We start from the raw sequence: 12,129 nt of genomic DNA on the forward strand, positions 1-12,129 counted from the left end.
CTTCTCAAATTTCCATGAAGTATATAACCATTTCATGGATCTTCAAGCCTCCTTAGTACTACTTTAAACCAACTACCATACAAAATGGTAATTGAAGGTCTCAATAAAAATAAAAACATTAATCTTAATCTAATCTTGCATGATAATTATTAAAATTCTTTTAACCTTAAACCAAACAAGGGTCTTCTATCATGGCATGAATTATTCTAAATCAAACAATAAAAGAAAGCAACAGAAAACATGAAACAACATACATATAATTCAATCGTCCATTTTGATCAAATAAAATTCCAAATAATTAAAAAATATTACTCTCTAATTTGATTTGATTTATGAAATGATTCCCATCTTCCATTTTGACTAATGCAGTTAAATTTTATTTTATATTTTATTGTTAGATGAGTGCATCCCAAAATCATATTTAAAATGAATTTCTATTTTGCGGTCAAGACTTACATATCTTTTATGTATCTCACCCTTATCGCACACAGAAAAATTTACCAATCAGAGTGCAAACTATTATTTTCAGAAGACAAAAATCTATAATAAATGGCTAAGTTATAGAAAATTATATTTTTCCCTTAATTTGATTTTTCATGAATTTTTTAGTTAAATATTATTTTTAATAATTAAATTGGTAAAGGCATATATACATATTAGGAGACATTTAGATGCAAAGTTGTTTAATTTGAATCTAGGAAGTTCTTGTCTCGGTTTTTCCTTTTTTTCTTTTTTTTTTTTTTTAAAAAAATAAATTATATGATGATCTTTTTTCATTGCATTTTTTTTTTCTTTTTGCTATATACAGTACAACTACAACTATATTAAAATCAAAATTTTATGTAATAACAATTTACACTCCTAAACATTTGAGTTGTATATCAATTTACAAATTCTATTCTATTACATTTTGTTTAGATAAACATTGTGTTAAACTTATAACTTTATCAATTAAATTCCTTCACTAGAGTAACATTTGATAAGTTCAGCAATGGACAAATCTCAACAATCCTGGCAGCAAATCAAACATTCTAACTTCACATTCTTCAATTTCCCAGGTTGCATCAAAATTTATAAATAAGCATCACTTTGGAACTTTTTGCAATACAATCATACAATACTGGGATGATACAATAAGAACAAGTGGAAACACAGAAGAAATTGACGTCTTCGGACAAATTCACATGCTACGTTATTTATACACAGGCATCAAGCAGCACATAAAGTGACGAAGAAAAAAAAACTCAAGAGGCCGGACTGAAGAATATATACAGAAAGATACATTAATCTTGGTGCATCAACCGGGTACAAAATAGTCCATCTTATCTATAGGCAAGTTTAGTTCTGATGTTTCCACCTGACAGCCAAAGAGCCCAAAACAATATTTAGGAAGAAAGTCGTAACATGCAGGATTAATTTAACATTTTCTTAACCACAAAAATGAAACTTTTGATTGAGAAAATGAAAAGAAACTAATGCTACTTTCCAAATTTAACAAAAATTTCAAGACTACATTTCTAAAATAAAAGCCCCTTGTAGCAAGGGTTTGGATCATGGTATATAAATTGATATAGAAAAAAACAATAAAAATATCATTTTGGTCATTGTACTTAAAAATTTGTTCAAATGTAGTCCCAATATTTTCAAATGTCTAATTTTAGTCAACATGCTCAAATTTAGTTCCTACTACTAATTTATCGTTGATTTTTTAAAAAACTGTTATGTCTATTAACATTTTTACTATAGATTTTGGAAACATATTCCCATATTATCTTTTCTAGAATGAAAATGATTGTTATTATTGAACCAATTTCAATAAAATTTAACTTCAAGGGAGATTTATTAAAAATACAGGACTAAATTAGACATGAGAAAATATGGGAACTAAAACTTAACCAACTTTATTGTATAGATACCAAAATGATATTTTAACCGAAAAAATTAATGTCTTTTTCAATTATATCGTGGATTGCGTTTACCAACAAAATTAAAATGGTAAAAAGACAGTTTAAACTGTTAACTTTGCATGAACATATCCGCCCAAACTCAAAAGTTAGAACTTGAACATCGTGCATGACATTCTATCTTTTTTGATGTCTAATTCTCATGGATTTCAGCACACCTTGAACCTTAAATCAAAATGCCAAAAAATGTAACTACAAATCCACATTGGTATTTCCTACTAAGTTCAACCTGAACTATCATGCACCTTAAAATACAAGATCCATGTGCCTTCCTCATTTATGGCATATTTAGAAGTAATTTTAAATTGGTTAAAATCACTCGTAAAATATTTTTACTCATTTAAAATCGAATTTAATAGTATAAAAAATGTGTTTAAATATATAATAAAATATTGAATTGATTTTGAGTGATTGTGCGTTTCAGAACGATTTTAGACATGCCAAAATTGATTTTAACCATTTCAAAATCACTTCCAAACATACATTTAAATAGATCTCAAAATTATGGTGGGCATAGTACTCTGAAGTAAAAGTAAGTACCTGATCAAAAGGAACAAAAATAAAAGGTGTATGGTGGGCATAGTACTCTGAAGTAAAAGTAAGTACCTGATCAAAAGGAACAAAAATAAAAGGTGTCATGCCCCGCTTATGAGAAACTGCAGGCACGTCCGGGTTGTGTGTTTCATCGTCTCGCCACCTTTCCACAATGCCAAGGATATCATCTTCAGGATCACCGACCTCATTGTTATTCATACCGCTGGTAACAAGGGTCAGTAGATCCATTCGGTTGTTAGCCCCCGTTGATGTTCCTCTTAACCTATATAGAACAGAAAAGCAGAAGAAACCTTCAGCTAACTGTAGGAAGTTTTATCATTAATCATGCTATATTCATTAGTTGAAGTTGATTCCATCATAGTAGATCCAAAATATACATGGAACAGTTCATTGCAGCAGCTTTGCAATCCAGGGGAGAAAATCTAAAATAAAAAAATAAATGCAGAGATCTGCGAAAATTGCTTCTCTAAAAATAAGTTCAAGATACGTGGAATGGTAAGAGGTCATTAGTCATGGATGAAATGGAATCAATGTATAATTTAGGGTCCTCATTCACATTTTGAGTGTTTGGATTCAACGCATTTTATGATCTCATCATGGTGCTCTCTTTCTGGAAGTCTTTAAGGATTTTTCCACGCAAGACATAAATAGGAGTTGGGGGAGCTTTATTGTTCCTTTCTAGTTACTTCTTGTTACCATTATATTTTCCTTCGTACTTTTTGTAACTCTATTTTAAGCAGTTTCTTTTGGTTTGGTTTCTTTGTATCTTGGAGCATTAATCTTTATTCAATGAAGAGTTTGGCATCCCTTTACAAAAGAGAACTCATCAGTGACGTGACTTTATCTTCAATTCCATTATGATGTAGATCATGATTAGTAATTGGTGCAAATGAAAAAGACAAGCTATAAGGAGCTAATTGAAATGAATCGTGAATAACTTTGAGAAAGGCTAATAGTACCCTTTACAACTAGTACTTTTATCGTTAATCAACCTGTATCTATACTCTTTTTTATATAGAAGTGAACACCTCGAGGGTCTTATATTACTAGATCACATAAGTATAGGTGGGCGGAACCAGAATTATACAAGATCAACACAACTTAAAAAAATCAAACAAGCCTATAACAAACCTCATGCGGATTCTGAGCACAGTAGGACGTGCACCTGGGTACAAAACAGCTGCTTCAACCTGCAGTGATATGATCATAAGTTCTGGACAGACTGCCAAAATTTAAGAACCAACTGCTAGAACAAAAAGAGTGTTGAAATGCCTTGAATTCTAATCAGAATTGGTTTGGGAGATTGAATCCTAAACCTAATTAGAATTGGTATTTGATATATTTAATTATTTAATTCTTTTCCTTCTCCACTTAGGATTTAGAGAAGTGCACCATATAAAATCTCTAACCCTATAGGCATTATTTGACAGATTATGTATTTTTTTTTAAATACAGCCCGGAGTGGTGATAAAGTGCAGCAGGAAGAGGAACTGCTTTAGATATCTCTATTTTTCTCGTATTCTGAACATCGCACTATGCCTATCTGTCTTTTGCCTATGTATTTTAGCATAAGTCTCTCTCAGCTGTGCGTAAACAATCCTCTTCAACATTCTAGCTTTTATAAGAATCGAAGAAATTCTGAGTTCGTGCCACGACGATCTGTATGAAGGGAGATTTTTTAAAATGTCGTGAAGCTTCTGCGCAAGGGGTCTCGGCAGGTTTCAATGAGGTTCCTCTTTTCCGTCTGTGTCGCTCTTTTTTTTTGGGGAGTGAGTGCCATGACCTATTTAGGCAAATTACATATTTTTTCCTGTAACATTATCTCTAATAAAATCAATCTCCCTTTGCCTCGTGGACGTAGCTAACATATTGTTAGTGAATCACGCAAATTTGTGTGTCGATCTTCTCTATTCTTTTTACGTTCTATAATATTCTTTAATTGTTGATTTTGTAACAAATTGGTATTAGAGCCTATTCGTTAGGATTTTGAAATTCCACATTTGTTTGACAATTAAAGACGTATGGCGAGAACATACAAATCGACAAATTTACCAGGAGAGCAATGCAGTTCGATTAGGGACAATTTCCACAAAATTGTCGATTACTAGAGTCTCCACCGTTAGATCGTACTGAATCTTGGTCAGCTTGTTGGAACCATATAAGGTCTTGTTTTGAACGGTTGAATCATCGCTTTGAGCTCTGGTTTTATTCGTAGTCGCTGCTAAATAGAATCTGTAAAATTGGAGTGTAGTTCGGTTTTTCAAGGACAAATTTCATAAAGTTGTTGATTTCCAGAGTTTCAACCGTTGGATCGTGCTGAATTTTAGTCAGCCTGTTCGAGACCTATTGGGTGTCATCTTGAACGGCTGAACCATCGTTTTGAGCTCTGGTTTATGTAAGTAGTTGCTGCTGAACAGAATCTGTAAAACAATAGTCTAGTTCAATTTTTCAGGGACAATTATCACAAAGTTGTCGATTGCTAAACTTTCAACCGTTGGATCGTGCTGAATTTTAGTCAGCCTGTTGGAGACGCATTAGGTATCATTTTGAACGGTTAGATTGCCGTTTTGAGTAATGGTTTGGTCTGTCGTTGCTGCTGAACAGAATCTGTAAAACTGCAGTGTAGTTTGGTTTCTCAGGGACAACTTCTACGAAGCTGTCCATTGCTAAAGTTTCAACCGTCTTAATTTTGGTCAGCCTTTTGGGGACTCATTGGGTCTCATTTTGAACGGTTAGATCTTCGTTTTGAACTTTGGGTTTGTCTTTATAATGTAGTTCGGTTTTTTAGGGACAAGAGTTCTAACCATTGGATCTGCTAATTTGATTCGGAAGTTTTTCTTCGCAAACTCAAGTTGTTCGTAATTCTGCCACCTTGAGTTTGAGGGAGAAGTCTGAGTACATTTGGCAATATATTTATGTCGCATTTGATACAACTGTGGGTTTTTTGTTTCCAGTCCAGATCTGTTGATTTGATTTGGAAGTTTTTCATCACAAATTTAAGTTGTTTATCATTCTACCACCTTGAGTTTGAGGGAGAAGTCAGTGTATATCTGACAATATATTTATGTTGTATTTGATACATTTGTAGCCAGGTTGTCTGTTTCTAGTCCAGATCTGCTAATTCGGAAGTTTTTTCTTTGCAAACTCAAGTTTTCGTCATTGTACCACCTTGAGTTTGAGGGAGAAGTCTGAGTACATTTAGCAATATATTTATGTGGCATTTGGTAGATCTGTGGGTTCTTTGTTTCTAATCCAAATTTGTTGATTTGATTTGGAAGTTTTTTCTTCGTAAACTTAAGTTGTTCGTTATTTTACCACCTTGAGTTTGAGGAAAAAGTCTGAGTACGTTTGGCAATATATTTATATTGCAATTGGTACGTCTATGAGCTTTATGTTTCCAACCCAGATCTGTTGATTTGAATCGGAGGTTTTTCCTTCAAAAACTCAAGTTGTTCATCATTCTACCACCTTGAGTTTGAGGGAGAAGTTTGAATACATTTGGCAATATATTTATGTTGCATTTGATACATCTGTGAGTTTTTTGTTTCCAGTCCAGATTTGCTGTTTTGATTCGAAAATTTTTTCTTTGCAAACTCAAGTTGTTTTTCATTCTACTACCTTGAGTTTGACGGAGAAGTTTGAGTATATCTGGTACATCGTTGTTTGGATTTGTTGAATGTTTTGAATTGTTTGTGGTTCCTGATGGGACACTTTAAGGCATGAAGAAGTCTGAGTACATGTGGCAATGTGTTTTATGTTGTATATGATACATTTGTTATCTGTGAGAGAATTCAAGTCAAGGTGGAGATTTGTTGGAATACCTTGAATCCTAATCAGAATTGGTTTAGGAGATTTCAAGTCAAGGTGGAGATTTGTTGGAATGCCTTGAATCCTAAACTTAATTAGAATTGGTATTTGATATATTTAATTATTTAATTATTTTCCTTCTCCACTTAGGGTTTAGAGAATTGCACTATATAAACTCTTTAACCCTATATGCATTATTTGGCAGATTCTGTATTTTTTTTTTTTTAACATTTTCTCTAATAAAATTGTTCTCCCTTTGTCCCGTGGATGTAACTAACAAATTTTTAGTGAATCATGTAAATTTTTGTGTCAATCTTCTTTATACGTTCAATTGTATTCTTTAATTGTTAATTTTGTAACAAAGAGCAGTGTATCTCCTCCAAAGAGACCATAATTTTAGCACTTCTTTTATCCTCGCTGATGAGCGTGCCTTGTTGTAAGCCACTTGGCATCCAAGGAAATCTCTACTTATCTTCTTTATTTAATAAGTCGTTTCTTATAGGGAAGAAAAAAACATTCCGAAAAGAATGCAATTTAGATTTACCTTATCATCTGACAAGGTATAGTGTCCACCAAAAATACAGTCGGCTTTTGATGCACGAAAATTCATGCACTTGGCCACATCCTTAATCTTCTGTGAAGAATTCTAGAAGTAACAAATTAAAAGTGCAAATGCGAGCAATTAGATACGAAACACATTAATTATTTTGGAAAGGCTAAATGATAGTTAATAACCACCTTGTAGAGAAAGCGCCCAGAAGGAAAAAATCTGATGTAACGGAAATAGCACACCTGCAGAAGTTGGTCAAAAGGAAAGGGGACACAATTTAATAGGAAAAAGAATAAGAAAAAGAAAACATTAGTCTAATTACAATGTGCCAGAAGACTAGAGAACTACTAGTAATAATCTTAAAATAAGCTCAGTTTTTTTATTTCCTCAACCAATAATAAAAGGCCTTTGAGCCCATTATGCTCATAAATACTCTTACACTATCAGCTAAAAGGGATGAATGCAATGGCAAACACCCTTGGAGCATGTTCGATTTTAAAAAGTATAGGGGGGAATTTAAATGCAAATCAGAACTTAATTACATTTATGTCCCATAAACACCTGCTCTAACAAGTTATTACCCAGCCAAAAGAATAACCATAACAAACACAATTATTCTATTAAAAAATTAAATCTTATATCGTGCTTGAAAACAAACTAATATTAATCTTCCAGCCCACACAACAAGCCCAAAAAAACAAACATACCAGGTGAACTGGATTGGTAATCTTCCACTCTGCAATCCCAGCACGTATATAAGTATTCCTGCTAACATAAAGACCTGAAGCTCATAACAAAAACTAGTTATATACCTTCAATCCAAAACGCAGACTACAAGAAGGCAGTAGAAGACATTTCTCAGATATAAAATTGTCAAATGGGCCGATCCACATAATCACCCCTGGCGAAATCCAAAGTAACAACAAAGACCTCTCATCTATCAACAGCATTAAACCCTCCCTAATTCTTCAGCTTTTTTAGCACATAACACCAGGCATCTTGGTGGAAAGATAAGTGAGGCAGTAATGACGTATGAAAATTAAATCCATTCTCAATCCTATTATACGAAGTGGCTCAAAGACTGTCAAGTCCAGCTACATGGCCATGAACTCAACTGTCCAAGATATTATCTTCCTCATCTCTCTTCTAAATAAAAAATGTTTCAAGGTCAAATAGCAATTCCAATTTTTAAAAAACTTAATAAAACCTTTGATGCATTGGTTCAAACACACAAATATTGCAAAGCCAACAAGACTTCTAGTTCCAAATGTAATTAACAAAGATTGATATTTTCTCAGTACGAGAAAATATATAAATAGTAAAATATTGCGAATTGTTGGATCCCAATTTGTTAGGCATTGTTTATATGGCATCTTAAATTTTAATAAGAAGTATACAGTAAATGTATATTTGCTATCTGAAATACAAAATAATTACAAGGCTAACTCAGTGATGAAAAACTTGTATACTTTAATAATTTTCGGAAGAGAAGAATACAACAGAGGTAACCATATGCTCAAAATAAAGTCATGAGGATTCGTAGTGTATCATATAGTTCTCACCATCAGTGCGGATCCTTGGCCGCAAAAGCCACATTTTTCTCCAGGATCCATCATACATAGACTGCAAAAACTTGTAGTTTTCAACCACACTAGATAGCTGTAGAGAATAGAACTCATGTAAGAATTCGTGTTTAATATTTATATGCTATATCTCTTTGGATATTTCATTTAGCAATGAAATTGTTTCTTATCCAAAAAAATATTTATATGCTATATGTCAAGAAGATTCAGCCACTAAACATTCGGTAACTTCACCTGCCAAGCCTTCAAACAAGCACTACGCCAGAATACAGGATTACGAATAGTATATCTCCATTTTCGGCAGACACACGATGCCCGTCCCAGGTCATAAGGAGTCATTCTGGCAAAGACCTATTTAAGAAAAAAGGAGCTCTACCTATAAGAAATTTTGGAAGAAAGCAAAAAGTTTGAAGCAAGGGATTAATCCACCATGACAACCTCACCTCAAACAATAACTCATCTGGCAAGGAGCGATGTATTAATGCTGGATCAATAAATGGCTGCCGACTCGAACTTCCAAATGGCGCAACAGGTCTAACATTAACCCCATAGAGATCTGAAATAGAACACCTGAAAACAATAAGAACAAATAAAAAACCATAATGCAGAAACTAAGTTCTATGGGGGAGGAAAGAAGGATTAAATATCTGGACAAACAACAATAACTAGTGCCATGGGGAAGTACCAAGCCACGGCCTTTTTGTAATGAAATACTGAACAGTCTTCAACCGCAAAGCTGATTCAAGTTCAGCAGGAACCTTCAACGCATAATCTGCAAGAGAAGAGAAAAAAAAATTAGACAAGACAATTTTATCCCAATTTCAAATTCTATAATTCTCTGGTACGTGTTCATGAAGGAAAAAAACGCATATATCATACCAAAAAAAACCCATCTACGTAAAAAAAATGCAAGAAAAAGGAAAATGATTGAGTCTACACGATAATCTTTACCCATAACTTCCTATTTAACAGAATAAAATAAAAACTATGTGGGGTATTGGGGAATTACAGAAGGAAGCAATTTGTAGAAATTAAGACATGCCTTAACCCTAAAATACAAAAAGATCTAAGGAACCACTAAAAACTCAAAGCAAGATCCAAGATGAAATTATAAAATTCGACCGAGTATGATCGTCATGGAATTGAAGAACATCAAAACCAACGTACCTGAAGCCATGAGTGTACGGATACTCCCTCTGGAGATGATTCGGGTCAACTGCTAAAATTTCTCGGGAAAATTATGAAAGAACAACAAATAGAGAAATCGGAACAGTCGTTCGAGGGTTCAACTGAATTTCCCCCTTCATTCCATTTTTCATTACAAACACCGACTTGCAAAGAATGGGGATTTAAGATTGGGCCACTATTGACATTCAGATTCTGATCATGTGGCATCTAATTTAATCGTAGCCTTCCATACGCCTCCCAAAGAGTGGGGAATGGATTTTTTTTTTCTCGAGAAGAATTGGGAGAGTGGAAATCGATTACTTTTTTTTCTTTGTTTTTTAATACACCTTTGATCTAACATTTTCGGCTGATGTGTATTTGTTCTCTCAAATCTAGAAATTCATTCAAAATAATTTCTAAACATATTTTGATTGTTAGTTGACTAAACTTAACAATGAGATTGTTAATTTATGTACTGCGGGAGGAAGGTTTGAAGATGTGAGAAGTTTAAGACCTATCTATAAGTCTCTATTTTTCTTTCTTTTTTTCTTTTCTTTCATATCCTTGATCATTTATGATTTTCACAAAGTTATTAAAACATCAATTTTGTGGGCTAATTCTTGATTTCTTGATTTATCTCTCGCTTAAGAATAATATCATGATTGTTTAAAAAACTAGGTCGAATATCGAAGGATTGCAAAGGAGGTGAAGGAAATTGGTAATAGAGTAAGAAGAAAAATAGGCTACGTGTAAGACATAACCCTAGAGAAATATTAAACTAATATAATTTTTAAGCCAACAAATAAATCACCAATTTCATTGCCAAAGTCATACTTTTGTTAGTAATTAACAGTCAAAACATGTTTATGGACTATTTAGAACTATTTTTTAAATCTCATGGGTAAAAGTATTAATTTTGAAACTTGAGAATCAAATAGACATCGACTCAAAACCTTAGAATACCATTTTTTAGATTTTATATATTGGGGCCTTATAAATATAGTCGGTTCAAACTATTAAAGGGATAACAAACAATTAACAGACTACTTAATTAAAACTTATTACTTCTGATAATAATATCCAGCAAAAATATTAGAAAATCCACGAACCAATATTAGGATAACTAACGGCCCGGCTCGTTATCATAATATAATCCTAATCTTTTGTTCCTTGTCCATCTCAAAAGAATGGGGAATAGATTATTGTTTTTTTTTATTAGAATATCATTTTGAGATTTATATATCGGGACATTGCAAATTCAAAGACGATATAAGTTAGTATTAGTAGGAGTCTATCACTATTTTTTTTTGTTATATTTGCGATTTTAAAAATGTAACTATATATTGGATTATTATTCTAAAAAGACAACAAATTAATTAATAGAGTGCTTAATTGAAATATATCCCTTGAATATTGAATGAAAACAAAGAAAAATAATAGAGTAACAAACTATCAGAACTAAAATTTATTCCTTATAATAATATTGAAGGAAAAAAATGGAAAATCTGGCCCGACCCATAATCATAATATAGTCGTAGTCTCCCACTCCCTATCCACCTCCCCACCTCCCAAAATAATGAGAAATGAATTTTCTTTTCTAGAGAATGATGGGAGAACGGAAATGGATGACATTGTTTTTAGTTAAAATATCATTCTTCGTATTTATATATTTGTTAATTATTCGATTTTATTTTCAACCGATGTTAAGTTTAGTTCTACCATTAGTTTTCTTTCTTGTTCGTTTGAATATTTATATTTTTAAATAATGTCTAAAATATTCATTTGGATTATATATAGTTAATTTGTATAATATGAAGAATTCCTTATTTCATTTTATAATAAAATGGGATGGAGGATTTGAACAACGAATCTTTTGGTCCTCAGTACATAATTTTGTTTATTTGGACAATCCTTTCTTATTCATTTTGGGCTAATTAGTCAAATTTAAAATAAATAAATAATTAAATACTTTTTTTTAGTTTTCAAATTTTGACATGAATATTAAAAATATTTCTAAGATGTAAGCCATCAAAACACATAAATTATTAATCAATATATAAAAGCAGTAATCATAGACTTAATTTTCAACATTCAAAAACCAAACAAAACGAGATAGAGGGAATTAAATCCCCATTTCTAAGGATCGGGCAACAAAATCCCCATACATCAGAAATAGTTGTTATCTTTTAATCATAACATTTTAGTTTTAGGTTTTTGACCCTCTAATTTTTTATCATTTGGCTTTAAATTAACCAAATTTAAAATCAAATCTACTACACATGTCGATCTCGATAAAAAAAGTAGTACAGTATAATATGCTCATGAAAAAGAAGTCACAGCAAATCAGTTGCTTTTATAAATATACACATATGTAAATAACTGAATTGAACAATAAAAAAACTAATTCTCAGACCAAATGCCCATTCATGCCTTAGTTGTTTCTTTCATGATTCATGAAAGCTTTTTTTTACATATATATTTTTAGTAATGGCCCTTAGGGTAA

The 12,129-nt window shown here is 32.2% G+C and overlaps 1 protein-coding gene across 2 annotated transcripts; it reads right to left on the minus strand.

Moving 5' to 3' along the window:
- Positions 1-1,022: 1,022 nt before the first annotated feature.
- On the minus strand, positions 1,023-9,974 carry LOC120086342 (F-box protein 7). 2 transcript variants are annotated; one of them, XM_039042952.1, is made up of 11 exons: positions 9,627-9,971; positions 9,145-9,231; positions 8,903-9,015; positions 8,694-8,810; positions 8,439-8,535; positions 7,584-7,657; positions 7,065-7,118; positions 6,871-6,972; positions 3,651-3,709; positions 2,571-2,781; positions 1,023-1,357 (listed from the first exon to the last, which is right to left on the minus strand). In XM_039042952.1, the coding sequence occupies exons 1-11, from the start codon at positions 9,634-9,636 to the stop codon at positions 1,298-1,300; spliced, it is 984 nt and encodes a 327-aa protein (XP_038898880.1). In that variant the 5' UTR covers positions 9,637-9,971; the 3' UTR covers positions 1,023-1,297. The 2 variants fall into 2 exon arrangements, with proteins under 2 accessions (XP_038898880.1, XP_038898881.1); XM_039042953.1 differs by lacking the exon at positions 6,871-6,972 and having other exon boundaries at positions 9,627-9,974.
- Positions 9,975-12,129: the final 2,155 nt, after the last annotated feature.

The sequence above is a fragment of the Benincasa hispida genome, chromosome 9, assembly GCF_009727055.1.
Source record: "Benincasa hispida cultivar B227 chromosome 9, ASM972705v1, whole genome shotgun sequence".
NCBI lineage: Eukaryota > Viridiplantae > Streptophyta > Magnoliopsida > Cucurbitales > Cucurbitaceae > Benincasa > Benincasa hispida.